General features: G+C 37.5%; 2 protein-coding genes across 4 annotated transcripts in view; both read left to right on the forward strand.

The window, feature by feature from the left end:
- Positions 1-527, forward strand: part of LOC127650324 (valine--tRNA ligase, mitochondrial-like) — a 38,453-nt gene extending 37,926 nt beyond the window's left edge. The window contains exon 30 of the mRNA XM_052135667.1: positions 257-527. Within this exon, the coding sequence (XP_051991627.1) occupies positions 257-334 (78 nt within the window). The 3' untranslated portion in view covers positions 335-527. The remainder of the gene's footprint in view (positions 1-256) is intronic.
- A 1,734-nt stretch (positions 528-2,261) lies between these two features.
- The window catches only part of LOC127650315 (alpha-1,3-mannosyl-glycoprotein 2-beta-N-acetylglucosaminyltransferase-like), a 29,801-nt gene continuing 16,812 nt past the window's right edge, over positions 2,262-15,250 (forward strand). The window contains exons 1-4 of one of the 3 annotated variants that reach the window (XM_052135650.1): positions 3,907-3,976; positions 5,027-5,091; positions 5,214-5,330; positions 11,572-12,473. In XM_052135650.1, the coding sequence (XP_051991610.1) occupies positions 11,613-12,473 (861 nt within the window). In that variant the 5' untranslated portion in view covers positions 3,907-3,976; positions 5,027-5,091; positions 5,214-5,330; positions 11,572-11,612. Of the gene's footprint in view, positions 2,519-3,906; positions 3,977-5,026; positions 5,092-5,213; positions 5,331-11,571; positions 12,474-15,250 lie in introns of those variants that run through there. The other 2 variants (XM_052135649.1, XM_052135651.1) reach the window with 2 other exon arrangements.

Below are 15,250 nucleotides of genomic sequence, written 5' to 3' on the forward strand. Positions count from 1 at the left end.
ATTGGAATTGGTGGTGGTGTAGTGGTCTAAGCACATAACTGGTAATCTGGTAATCATAAGTACACTGGTTCAAACCCCACAGCCACCACCATTGTGTCCTTGAGCAAGGCACTTAACTCCAGGTTGCTCCAGGGGGATTGTCCCTGTAATAAGGGCTCTGTAAGTTGCTTTGGATAAAAGTGTCTGCCAAATGCATGAATGTAAATGTAAATAATACATTTCGGCAGCTAAATTTATTGTGTTTTGAATTGATCAGATTGCAGCCATGGAGCAGGAGCTGAAGAACATTGAGGACCAACTTTTGGCTTTGGAAGATATGACGAAACAAGACTAATCAAGGGCTTAAATGTGTAAATGTATGGAAAAGTAGAACACCAAACCCATGACAAGCTGAGGAAAAAATACTTTATTATTTTTTATGTCCATTTTAGTGAACATAGAAAAGATGCCTCTGAACAGCCACGGTGTGACAAAGTGGTGATGCATATTATGTTTGTTTGGATACAACATGAATGTAAAATAAATTATTTACCAAAAATATTTTTTGTTGTTGTAAAATGACTGTCGTTTGTTTGCCTAATTTGCATCATGTCAAATTCTGTGAAATCCATTTGAACAAGGGTGTTCAAATTAAAAAAATATATAATTTTTTGTTTTTGTAAATGCACTCTCGATATCCTCTATGTTCTATTAATTAACCAATTCTATGCACTGTCTAAACGTGAAAAGAAAACAACATCAATTCTGAAAGGCACATTAGGGGCCTTTATTTTTAAGATGACCCACACGAAACCAGTATGTCTGGGTCATGCTTCAAAAGAAGAAAAGTACATTTCTAAAATTAAAGGAATGTTTTGTGTTCAATACAAGTTAAGCTCAATTGACAACATGATATTGATTACCACAAAATAATTATATATATATATATATATATTATTTATTTCTCTTTTGCAAAAATCTATGTTAATGGCTAAATCTTTGGAGGGTTTAAAAGAAGAAATGTCCATCCATCCATCCATCCATCCATCGTCAACCGCTTATCCTGTGTACAGGGTCGCGAAGAAGAAATGTGACGCTTATAATTTTATAAAAGCACTTCACAACTCTTCTGTTAACTCATGTATTATTTGAGCTGTAAAGTTGTTGAAATCATTATTTTTACTGCCAAGTCAGGCGTTCGCACCTTTATGTTCAAGTTATGTCAAGTTGTAAAATTGGATATAACAACACATACATGGTTTTTAAGTGATTTTATCTCACTAAATCATGGCCCCTATTAACCTGCTCCACAGTTTTAGCAATAAATGGGTTAATGCGTTCTTAATAAAAATGGTAGGCCTATACACATTCTTAAATGCTGAAATTAGAACTTTCCTGACTTATAAAAAATATATATATTTGTATATTTATATGTTAAAAATATATTTATTTTTATCTTTTCGATTATTTGACTCATTTATCTTAATTATACATTTTGGTTGGTTTATTCGTATTTTTCTTTCTTCACCTTGTCTTTATGATTGTATTCATACATTGTTTGATCTTTCTGAACATTTATTTAGAAAAACAAAATCCACAGTCTTAGAACCATTTGTGGTGTTTTCAGACGGTCCTTTACCCACTTTAGGCACATTTTCCGACTTACCAATTTTAAATTAGCGATCTGGAACAATTTCACCGTGACGCCTCCTGACCAGCTTAAATACGGGACGCATAATTTAATCTTTAAATACGGGACGATCCCGTAATTTACGGGATGGGTGGCAACCCTAAAATGCAAACATATGTGTGTGTGTAGCTACTTCATGTAATGCTGATTTTAAAAATAACATTAAAAAAAATTGTGTCTGGAGAGGAAGACATTCGTTACTGTACTACAGTAAGGACAATTATGTTTTTCACATTACAATAATGAGAATTTGCACAGTGTGCTTGATTGCAAAAAAATATATATTGTCGCAGAACTTCAAATGCAAGATATTGTTTAATTTTATTTGTATTGAGATTCACCCTTTATTTATTTTTTAACACACACACACACACACACACACACACACATATATATATATATATATATATATATATATATATATATATATATATATATATATATATAATCACGTATTAATTACTGCTTCACGAGTCGGTTGCTAAGGCATTTTGTTGCTAGGGAAATGGCGAAGAGGAGGGAAGCGCGAGGGGGGCGGGTCTTACTTAATGAATCAATCCGGAAGTGGAGCATCGCTTTGACTGTACACACAAGAGTGAGCGGCGGCATCAAATCAAAACCTCCATCAGTGCTTTAACTGCAAACTACAGCCTTCAAAATAAGTGTCCGAAGCCGCAGACAGTTTAAACCACTGCAGACGTGAACGGATATTACACAGAGTGGGAAGGCCGACAATGGAGAGAGCGCCGAGTGAAGGGGGACCGATGATGAAGAACATGAAGAATCAAAAGTGAAGCTCTCATACCGACCATTGGGATCCTCTCGCTGTTTAACCTCACCCGATGAAAGGTGAGAGTGAGTCGTGGTTTGCGGTCTGCTGCCTCTGTTGTTATCCGCTTTTATGTTCTCAGACACTTTGATTAGTCCACTATTTATACGAGCAAATCTGTGGCGGTTCTTTCTTCTCAAGTATGACTGATAGATTTAGGCTGTAGAAGAGCGTCTCTTTTAGATCTAGCTTGAGCCAGACGGTGTGCTGTGGATGATCTCCTACTGTGAAAGTCAGCTGAACGCATAGTAGACCTCAAACATCATGTCCAGTCCAGTGCTGTGTGTTTGGGGGTGTATGAACCTTCTGCCAGTGATCCAGAATCGTGTAATGACAAAGTTCAGCTGACAGTGGTACTAGTAACACACCAGCTGAGGCTAAACCATGCAAGTTAAACCATGTTGCCACGTCATCTTACACTAACTTACACACTACTTTTCACCTGCGGGCAAAGAGCTGGGGATATGTTGTGGTCATCTCCTGTAAATTGTGTGATGATGATTCATGTTACTTTTTACAAAAAGCTTGTATTTGTTAACATTGGTGTTTTACATTTGCAATGTATTAACGGGTAATGTTTATATATATATATATATATATATTAAAAAATTATTAAAAAATGTTAGTTGGCGTGAGTTCATTATCCACAAATTAATGTTAACATGTATAACTTTTATTTTATTTTTAAATATTTAATTAAAGTTTAAATTAGCCAAGCTTAATTAGACCAAATATAATAGACTATTGTTCATCTTTAGCTAATTTTAATGTTAACAATCACAACTTTATTGTAAAGTATTACCACAAATAATTATGGATAAACTATAATACACAAATACCTTTAAAAAACAAATATAAGTTTTTATTATACAATAAATTATAAAATGTAACAAAATAAAATGAATATATCGCTATTTGATAAAAAATAATAATAATAATGTTTTGCTATTTTGTGCAGTTGGATGCAATATTCCATAAATACTCATTACAACAACATAATTGGTATTACTAAAATGATTGCTATTACTGTAAAACCATAATCAAATAATAGAAGATCTCATTGAACAGCATAGAAGTTTTCAGAATATTTTCATTTTATATCATTTATTTTAATGCTAGTGGTAGATAATATCAAGTTCCCACTGTATTATTATAATAGTAATAACTGTAGCTAGGCCCTATAAGGAAAAATATTTCTGAGCATTTCTACATTTGTTGAAGATTGTAAAACAACTAAACTTGGATGAACTTTTCATTGTGTCACATGCTATTGTGAGTGGAGGGTGTCAAAAGGACTGTTTTGAGTTTTAACTGGCTGTATTGGCTCTTTGCATGGGTACAGAACTTCCTTCCCCTTTCCTCTGGTTTCTCCTCCCCTCCTCTGTCTGCCATAAACTCTCTCGCTCATCTGGTTCTTGCTGACCAGCTCCTTGTGAATAGTCGGGAGAGAGACGTGGAAAAGTAGACTGCACTTTAAGGTAATGCTTAGTACCTCTTGTTCTTCCTTGCTGTTCCACACCTTCCATATCAAACAAACAGAAGTTTTAACAACTTTTGGACATCTTGCTTTGCTTAGTGATTGACCTATTCTTGGAACTTTATGCACTCTAGATCTTTTGCTTTTTTAGACACCATTCTTTTCCATGTTACGCACTAAGAACAATCTAGTTAGTTATTTCTTCATGTTTTAGACCTATTAGCATCTACAGTTCTCGCCTTGTGTTGGCAAAGCTCTTATGTATAGCAAATACGTATGAATCCAGTTGTTTTTGATGAAATCTTACACATCTAAGTGTGTGTGTGTCTGTGTTTTGTTTATTCCCAAAAAGGAAATTATTATGTGAATTAATGGTTCTGGCATTCTTGATGTTTTGTGAATGTAGCAAAGTTGCAATGTCTTAGACGTCTCCAATAACTGGATTATTTGGGGATTAGTTTCTTGGTTGTATCCAGAAGATTACTGAGGTTATTATTGGCAGCACTAATTGATGCTGACACCTTTCCTGTGCAAAGCACATTATTAGATGTCCACTGATGTCTCTCCACCATTGTCACATTGTAACTCTCAAACTTCTACATAGAGCGTTACATATAGAGTATTGTTTAACCCTTCAGGTATTAGGCAATTTGTGTTTGTGAGATAGGAGTCCTCACTGAACACTCTAATAAATTTACTTTACTCAGTTGATTGAGTAAACTCGCTCCCTCAATTCAATTGAGTAATGGTGTCTCCAAAATGTGTGTAAATGAGTTTACTTAACTTGGTGTTCATATAGTAATCGATTACATCATCAAAACGCCCCTGCTCTAAAATTGTCTGTAGACACAGTGGAAATGAAGCACTGCTTTTCTCTGATACCAATGAGATAAACAAAAACATTATAAACATTGAGACATCGAAAAGCATTCAAGTGTAGAAAGGTTGGATGATGTTTACAAAGGTGTTATGAGAAGATGCATATGAAGATAGAAATAATTTTTGGATTGGATCCTAAAGAAAAACGCTTCTGGTTCTGTTATTACTAAAGGTCGACCCAAGGGCGTAGCAGCTATGGGGGACATGGGGGACACGTCCTCCGCACTCTTTAAAAAGGTGATTTTTATCTCCTGCACTTTCCCAAGCTAAACTCATATAAAGTCCAAATGGTGGATTTACAGACAGTATTGTTTTTAATTTTTTTGTCTACCCTTTTCTCCCCAATTTGGAATGCCCAGTTCCCAATGCGCTCTAAGTCCTTGTGGTGGCACAGTGACTCGCTTTATTCTGGGTGGCAGAGGATGAAGACCGTGTCTGAGACGTCAGTCTGCGCATCTTATCGCTTGGCTTGTTGAGTGCGTACAGATGTTATTGAAAATAATTATAATTATTATAAGACTATTATTGTTGTCTTTTGATAAAAGTCATGCTCAGCAGCTCACAAACATAGATTTGATAGAAATGATTGATTTGATTTGTTCTTATTATGCTTAAAACCTCTACTAAAGTCTCTTTAGGTCTGTAGACATAACAGTTTTAAAGGATTCAAATTTTAATTTGATCATTGTTTCAGTGACTAACTCATTTCACACAAGACACTCATTTGTCATTACCTTCTGGCATCACCAGAAATGGTCACTGAATCATTAAATGAATCTGAACGGATTTTGGTGAAAATGGATAAAACACTTGAGCCACTTGGATAGGTTTAAATCCCACAATGCACAAGCACAGAGTAAAAAATACAATTGTGCACATTTGACACTATTGTAATTGATTAAATAATTTATTCAGGACCAGCTTGTGCTCAGTCTTTTATTGTCATGTGTGAAACAGAAGCAAGTGCTCCACAAGATGCCCTTTATTTTTGCAGCTAATTTAGCAAAACATTTGCGATTATTTTGCAATACTTGAATCTTTAAAATACTACAAATATTAAAAGTAAATAATAGGGTGCCTGGGTAGCTCAGCGAGTATTGACGCTGAGTAGCACCCCTGGAGTCTCGAGTTCGAACCCAGGGTGTGCTGGGTGACTCCAGCCAGGTCTCCTAAGCAACCAAATTGACCCGGTTGCTAGGGAGGGTAGAGTCACATGGGGTAACCTCCTCGTGATCACGATTAGTGGTTTTCGCTCTCAATGGGGCGCGTGGTAAGTTATGCTTGGATCGCAGAGAGTAGCATGACTACGTGCTGTGAATCTCCGCGGTGTCATGCACAGCGAGCCACATGATGCCTCCGCTTCTGAGACAGTCAATCCGTGCATCTTAATACGTGGCTTGTTGAGCGCATTACCGTGGAAACATAGCACGTATGGAGGCATCACCCTATTCTCCACAGCATCCATGCACAACTCACCAAGCTCCCCACCGAGAGCGAGAACCACAGTATAGAATCCATGAGGAGGTTACCCCATGTGACTCTTCCCTCCCTAGCAACCGGACCAGTTTGGCTGCTTAGGAGTCACTCAGCATGCCCTGGATTCGAACTTGCGACTCCAGGGGTGGTAGTCAGCATATTTACTCGCTGAGATACCCAGGCCCCTGACACATTTGCTGTTTTAATACATGCAATTTTTTAAAGACAACCAAAGATTCATCAGATTTAAGTAAAACATTTTATTTAAAAATATATAAACACACAGGCATGACAAATGTTAATACATTTCAGTACATCCTTATATTGTGGTTTTTCCTACAAGCTTTAAGCCATGTTGCCATGCTGTTCTTTAGAATGACTAATGCAGTACATTTCTTGGGTTAAATGAATGATGGGCTACATTAAGATTTTAGGTTAGAATTGAATCAGTAGGCTATAATCAGCATGTACAGGTCTTGTAAATGGTCAACATTTCCTTTAAGATTCTTTTAATCTTAAATTCATTTTAAATAGTCCACTGAAATGAGTGAATTTTTAAATGCACGTATCTCAATTACTGAGTTAATATATTTCATGCTTTGTAATTATAAGTGACTAATAAGATATATTTTGTAATCACATTATTATGTGTCTGTGTCTATGCACATTCCTTATTGAGTACGCTTGGTGTGCACCTCTTATTATAGAATGCTGTTCATAAAGAGGACGCTGTGTTTGTTATCTTCCCTGTTGTAATGAAGAGGCTTGAGGGTTTTGGTTTGGATCCATGTGCAGTTTATTTATTAAATGAAAAGAGAAATGAATAAATAAACAGGCACAGTCTGTGTGGAAAATAGGGTTTGCATAGGATGGATTTGAATTAGAACAGTATGAGATTTTCTGATAATAATCCACAACAAAAATAAACAGGAGCGGATCAAAACACAGAGAAGCAGTTCAGGCATTAATCCATACAAAGTGAAATGGGCGAGGGTCAAACACAGAGAAGCAGTTCAGGCATTAATCCATACAAAGTGAAACGGGCGAGGGTCAAACACAGAGAAGCAGTTCAGGCATTAATCCATACAAAATTAAACAGGTGAGGGTCAGACACAGAGAAGCAGTCCAGATATTAATCCATACAAAGTTAAACAGGCAGGGGTCATACACAAAGTAAATACTCAGGGGAACCCTCAGAAATGTCAGCATAGTCAAAACAAGACTTTTCACTGAGCCTGGTGTGTTCAGTGCTTAAATAGTAAAAAAAAAATCAGATGATGGAAAACAGGTGTGAGAGTTACAATTCAGGCAAGGGGCCCCACTGATAGTGCTCAGGAGAACCAGCCTGGCTGGCAGGTGTTAAAGAGCCCCCTGGTTTTCCCGATGGCCAATCCACTTCTGCCTTTGACCAAGGAAACAATTTCGTACACAATCGTTTGAGTTATTAACTCTTAAAATCTTAGGTCTATAGATTTTTCATTGATTTATATTTTAATTATGAGTCCAAACCTTGACATTTCACTTGACATTAGTCTAATTAAGACAATTTAAATTCTCCAGTAATGACAAACTTAAGGTTTACAGTGCATTTAAGTTTGGACCGATGTTCACTGTGTTGCATGTTTGATCTACATAGAATGACTAGAAGTCTTATGACCCTGTATAGACTTTTGTGTGCAGCCCAGTGTCTGCCACAAACAATGAATGGACATTGTCATTACAAAGTAGTTGTTTTTCCCACTGGCCAGCAGTAGTTAGAGTAGAAGACAGTAGAGACAGCAGTAGAAAGGAAAGCAGGTCGTTTTGAGTGGTAGATATCCTGATTTTGCTTCAGTGCTTCAGACCTAGTTTTTTGTCACTTTCCACAAAAAGGGTACAAAATAGAACTTGACACTCAAAATGAAGTACATTTTTCAATAAAGGGGCAGTGAAAAGAGGTACTTAACCTTCAGAGAAGGTTGTTCACCCACATCATGAAGTCGAACAAAATTTTATATGAGCTGTTTTATTTAATGTTTATGTTATTGCATGTTGCATTTAGGACGTGTCTAAATCAGACTGATCTCACACGGAAACAGTAGATTGACTTTTGTTTAGCTGAAATCGGCCTGTCCGTACCGAAATTCAAAATACTTCCCCCAGTGTCCAAAACGGTAAGTTTTGTTGGGTGTATGGGCTTGTGTGACTTCCATTTCCCAGTTTTAATTTAAAAGGAGATGCAAAACGCGAGTTGTGAAGAAGGTGGTTTTCAGATTTACAGGCTGTAATACAGTGATGTGGAATGAATATTTTAAACTGCACCCCCAACCGGGTTATACGGTTGCAGTTATACATGTAATCTTTCTGGTAAATAATGCAAGGTGTTTTTTATTCCTTCTACAAATATTTTCAACAATTAATTGAATATTAATTAAAAAAATATGTTTTGATTACAAATTATGATACTATTGTTTGATTTTAATGTATGTATTATGCCCCTATTTTTGAGGGGGCACTGTTTAACCACGCATAGAATGTTGGTGGCAGACGGGCTGGTTTGAGTATTTCTGTAACTGCTGATCTCCTGGGAAACAATTCAATTACTATAAGGAACAAATATGTTTTTGGGAGTTCAAAAAGTCCATTAAAAATCCACATGGCTAAAAAAATGAATCAACTAATGGGTATAGTCAAGACAGCCAAGGCCACTGACATAGGACAGTCCAGAATCACCATCCCCCGACAGGTATCAATAATCTGTCTGTCACAATTTCAGTACTAGTGATGTTTGATATTTCTCAAAAATGAGTCCAACTTGATAATAGGTATTTTTTATGTAGGATAGTGTCCACTTAATTTTCAACATGCCACAATAGTGCTGTGGGTTCTATAACTAATCATAACATAAATCCACACGGGAAACATTGGATAGTGCCACGATTCTGTTTTAGGGTGGATGGATGTTTCAGTTCTGCCTCAGTCAGTGTTACCTTCTTCAGTGTGCTGAGACTCTTCTTTGTCAATGACATACCTCTTTTCATTGACCAGGCTGCATTGTAACGTAAAACCAAGTTTGGCACTAATGAAACTGACATCACATAGACAGAATCCTTCTGAATTTCTCTCTTGGGAATTATTGGCCTCATTCAGAAGGAAATTCCTGTCTGGTATACCAACTATGATGGTCTGGCCTACATAGAATAAATAGGTTTGCCCTTGTTAGTAGCCTACCGCTGCCTTCCGAAGACATGTGGGGTCATGAAATGTATTGGCTTATTAGGATCTAAACTCTGCAAGACGGTTAATAGATGATATCTTTGTAGCGGTTTTTTGTTCAGTTCCTCCAATTGTACAGAAACTCGCCATTCCCGGTCTTGGTTATTACAGAGTACACCCTCGCTAAGATGGTGCATGGCGGTCTGATCAAACTGCCAGTTTTAATTACTCTGGAGTGCCCTCAGTCTGCCAAGAGCAGGGTTTGCACAGTTTGTCAAAGCATGCTGAGAAGTTTTGCTTCCCATAGCCCTCCTGTAGAGTGGGATGAATGAAATGCTCTAATTTGTGTTTGCGATGATGGCAACTGTACTACAGATGAAATGTAGGCGAGACTATTAGTGAATGAAAGATTATAGGGTAATCGTACTTCTGCATTACAAGGACCAATATTTCCCCTCGAAACCACACTCTTTAGACTCTGAAACATCCATCTGGTCAGGAATTTAAGGCCAAGACTTGCAATAATTGATGTATTTGGAGCCGCCACAAAAGATTAAGTTGTAGGTAAATGGCTTTAATGTGTGATTCATCATAACTGCAGTAAGACAGCAGCTATTAATGACAAGACAAACTTTCCACTTGTGTTCAAATGACAGATGGGTTTGCCTATACATTACACGTACCTATTACAGATATGTGGAATGTATAGGCAAACCCATCTGTCATTTGAACACAAGTGGACTGTTTGTCTTGTCACAACCAGATGGTGAGTTGTCTGAATAACTAGTTAACTTGTTGGTTAAAATATAGCCCTGTATAATTAGGCTGGATTAGGGTCATGTCCACCTGACATCATTCAAACATGATTCTTAAGCAGCTTGCCCAATATAACACAGTTTTTATATATTTTAGATTTTTTTTGTCACAACATAATCCCCATATTTCCATTTCTATTATTCCATAGTTGTGATGACTTTACTATTATTCTAAAATGTGAAGAAAAAAAAAGATAAAGAATGAGTAAGTGACCCTAAACTTTTGAACGGTAGTTAATAGGTTAACTGACAGAAATTATGCAAATAAATAGGCTTCTTATGCCGCTCTCTGTAATACTTCATTTTAATTAGTCAATCACAGCATTCTGCTATCAAATATTTTTGTATAATGGCCTCTAAAGTGTATAATTGACCCAGACAAACGGTTTCCTACGTAACACTAAGTTTTATATCTTGTATCACTCTGCAGTCTTTTTCTTCTCGTATAACTCTTCTCCATTTATTTATGGACTGTCAGGGTTTATTTTGAGATAATGACTGTCTCACTGTGGTGTATATTACTTCTTAACAAGCTACTGTTTATTGCACAAAATCCTTGCAAAAAAATTGGAAAAATAATGATTAAGCATCAGCTAATAATGGGAACATTGCTCACTGCAGCTGGTTTTAGATCTGCAATAATTGTCTTGAAATTTGTTGGAGGCTGTCGCAGGGGTGCCTAAAGGGAATACATTTTAGCACAGTTGTTCAGATATCAATTCATCACCTTTAAAGCGCCACTGCTGAAAAAATGTTAATAAATTACAAAACCTTGCTAATTGACTAGTCAGATGTTGGACCATCCTTACCCATCCAATTAGACCAATTGGTAACTGGAGATGTTATACGGTACTTATGTGCTTCAGTCAAATTCATTAATAATAATAATGTCACTGTAATCTTGATATCCTGTTTTTGTTTTACAGAGAGATTGCAGATGGATAACATATTCCAAAGTCTCCTTCCCTTTGACCCTAGTCCTTACCCAGCTTCTATCCTTTTTCATGTGTTAAATTCCTTACTAGACATGTTTATAACATGCCACACATTATATTATCATCCATGTCCTTTGGAATGCTTTACATGTTTATGCCCTCTGAGTGCAAGTTATCTTTTCTGAAAGATAATTGGTGTGACAACCTGTGAAGCTGCTCTCATTCTTGTCTGTGATTAGATCTTTCATTGTGTTTTATGTCTGTCCCTAATTATTTTCTGCCTTCTCCCTTTGTAGCCTTTTCCTCTTTTCAGTCCCTCGTGTGGTGTCACTGGGCCATGGTTCGCAAAAAAGGATCTCTAATCTTGTGTGGAGCTTTTCTGTTTGTTGCCTGGAACGCCTTGCTCCTCCTCTTCTTATGGGGCAGGCCCCCCATTGGTCGATTTGGTGAGGGAGGTGGAGCTGAACCAGGCGCCGGCGAGGAATGGGGAGCTGGAAAAGCAAAAGTGGGTGGAGCTAATGGATTGGCCGGTGAAGTGATCCGATTGGCTGAAGAAGTTGAATTGGAATTAGAGACTCAGAAAAAGCTTCTCAAGCAGATACAGAGTCACAGGGAACTATGGGAACAGCGGAAGGAATTGGGAAAGAGGGAATTGGAAAACAAAAAGAACACTGAGGAACCTAAGAAACCTCAACAGTATCCTGAAGTACCTCCAAGTCATACAGTTGTAGAAGATACAAAAACTATTGCAAATAATACTCAGACTCTTACAGTTGCGCAGCCTCATCTGGTCACAAAGGAGGAGAAGCTGGACCAAAACAAACAAATGGTGGAAAATGAAGTAGGCCTTACTAAACCTAGCCCTCAAATCATTATCCCGATTCTTGTCATTGCCTGTGACAGAGTGACAGTGAAGAGGAGTTTGGATAAATTGATACAGTACCGTCCTTCTGCTGAGCTTTACCCAATCATTGTTAGCCAGGACTGTGGTCATGCAGATACAGCAAGGGTGATTGACTCCTATGGCAGTCAGATAACCCACATTAGCCAACCAGATCTTGCAGACATTCCAGTGCGGCCTGATCACAGAAAATTCCAGGGTTACTACAAGATTGCCAGACACTACCGTTGGGCCCTGAACCAAGTGTTCAATGTCTTTGCCTACTCTACAGTGGTCATTGTGGAGGATGACTTGGAGGTAAGATCTTGATTACATGATGTATGTATTTTGATGTATGACTGATGCACAATAGGGCCAAAAGTATGTGGACACCCCCTTCTAATTATTATTTTTTTTTCAGTCCATCAATTTCAGTGAAGACAAATCAGAATGCTGTTCCATACAATGACATCCTAGGGCATTGTGTGCTTCTGAAATTGTGGCAACAGTTTGGACAGAACCCTTTTCTATTCCAGCATGGCCGGCAGGGCTCATGTGCACAAAGTGAGATCCATAAAGAAATGGCTTACTGAGTCTGGTGTGGAAGAACTTGACTGGCCTACACAAAGCCAAGACCTGAACAATATTTAACCTCTTTGGGGAAAATTGGAATGGTAATTTTGAGCCAGCCCCCATAGACCAACATCAGTCCCTAAACTCACTGATGCTCTTGTGTCTGAATGGGAGCAAATCCCTGCAGCCATGTTACTACATGCATTATAGTGAAAAGCCTTTGCAGAAGACTGGAAGCTGTTATTGCAGCAAAATTAAATTAAAAATGTAATAAATTAAATGATGATCAAGCACATATGGTGTCCCACAAACATTTGGCCACATAGTTTACTCATTGCTGTCATATATCCGTAAGTGTATATACTTGGTCCAGCTGTTGAACATTACAGATGAACATAATCCATATAGTCAGTGTACAGTATCTGAAATCAAGGCACCTTTTTCCTCGCTATGATGCATAAGAATTTGACACGCTCAGAGGGAATATTTTCATTTGCTGTACTCATTCCTTTTTGAAAGTCTCAAAGGTGAACTGATTACCAAGTCTTATATGCACCCAAAAGCATTAATAGGACAGCAGTGAAGCTCTGGGTCTTGATTTATCATGAGTTCTCGAAAGGAAAGTATCAAGGTCCTTGTTTAACTTTGCTTTTTAGCCTAGCATGCTTTTTTGTTTACTATTTCCTTGGTCCTGCTAAGGCTTTGATGGCTGCAACGGGGTGCTTAAATGGTTAACTACAGCTGAATCATACTTCACACAAGTATGTAAACGTTGATGCAAATATGTTGCAAATACAACGCACTGCAATTGTACAGTCCCTCTGAACATACAGTACATGCACTCAAGGGGCCTGGTAGTGTTACTTTCAAAAGTCTTTTCCTGTTCCTTTGTAGCGAATCAGCTCTATGAAATATTAATAATCAATCATAACTTGTTATAATCGATCATGAATATTTGGATCAGTTAATCGGGTTAACTTGATGTAGCTACATTAACATTACAACCAAATGCTCGGTTCATCCCGTGAACACTCAATATTGGTTATTAATTAATTAATTAATAGAAAGGTACATTTCCGGGGCATGGGAAATGTCTTTCTTACTACGTATTAAGAGCAAGTAGTCAAAATCTATGATTAGTGACTTTAGATATGAGCTTGAGACACAGACAACTTTACATGTGACATGAACAAGACTTTATTAACTAGACTAAACATTTAAACTACTCTAACATACATATACATACATTCATACAGTTTACCAAGGGAAAGAGGGCTGAAGCAGAATACAGGAAGGCAAGAAGTTATAGCATTGTTTGAAGTTCAGCAGATCAACAGCCTGAGCAAACCATCATATTAGTTCTGACAGCCCTTTTAGAAAGGGGTTAAGGATACTTAATGTATCAAATAATGAGACTAAGTTTGATACTTGCATGTCCCATTTGAATTAAACTGTCCTGATGCAATTTGTTGATGGCTTGAGTTGATCTTTGATGATGTTGTCTTGATGAGAGAGAGAACCAGTGGGAGTCAGAGACTAGGTCGTAGCCTGGCATGACGCTTGGGAGTCCTTGGGGCCTCTAGTTCAGCATCATTCAGCAAGAGAGTGAGAGAGCACAAGGCTCAGAGGACCAGAAAACAGGAGAGGCAGGAAGCAAGAGCGAGAGAGCTAAGAGATAAGAGGACTAAAAGAGGGCTAAGAGCATTTATAACCTTAGAAAACATGTCCCACCTCTCATTGGCTCGACCAATGAGAAGGGTTTGGGTTCCAGGCGGGAATTTGGTTTATTGCTCTTTGTTCTCACATTTCTCATTGCATGAGCAAGAAAGAAACTAGGAAATATACTTGTAATACTAATATGTTGTTGTTATCGACATATCATGTACACAGTCATTTCGATCTTCAAAATACCAAGTTATAGAGACCAAATATGCCACACATATGATTTCGGTTAACCATAGTATGCAAAGTCTGAAACATTAACCCATTAGAGTTTGAAAGAAAACATAGATCAACAACACTTAGGAAAATCCTGAGATGGAACATTAGATACATGTTAATATTTTTATCACATGGATATATATAGGATATACAGGATTAAACAGGGTTCATTTCTCTTTCTCAGTAAGAGAATGAAGTGAGGGTCAGCACTTCTCTGAACATTCCTTTGGAGGTCGTAAAAGTCTCCCTTACTCTGGGCATGAGAGAGTTCCTTTGTCAAGGCTCATTTGCATGTTTATGACAGTAAGAGATTTTGGGCTGAATGACTCAAAAGATGGTAAACATAGCCGAAATACCATTCTAAGGTGACCTTATATTTATTTTCGGCTAGGACAAATCGTAAGGTTTAATTTGATACCAAGAAACGTGTGTTTAGTACACTTAAAAAGGGAATATACACTCTGAGGCTATTAAATATGAGGCCTCAGAGTTTAAAACACACAACAAAACAGTTCTAACGAGTTTGATATACCTCAGAAATACACAACATACAGGGATTACACGTATTTCATTAGCAATAT

Source organism: Xyrauchen texanus, chromosome 10 (genome assembly GCF_025860055.1).
Source record: "Xyrauchen texanus isolate HMW12.3.18 chromosome 10, RBS_HiC_50CHRs, whole genome shotgun sequence".
NCBI lineage: Eukaryota > Metazoa > Chordata > Actinopteri > Cypriniformes > Catostomidae > Xyrauchen > Xyrauchen texanus.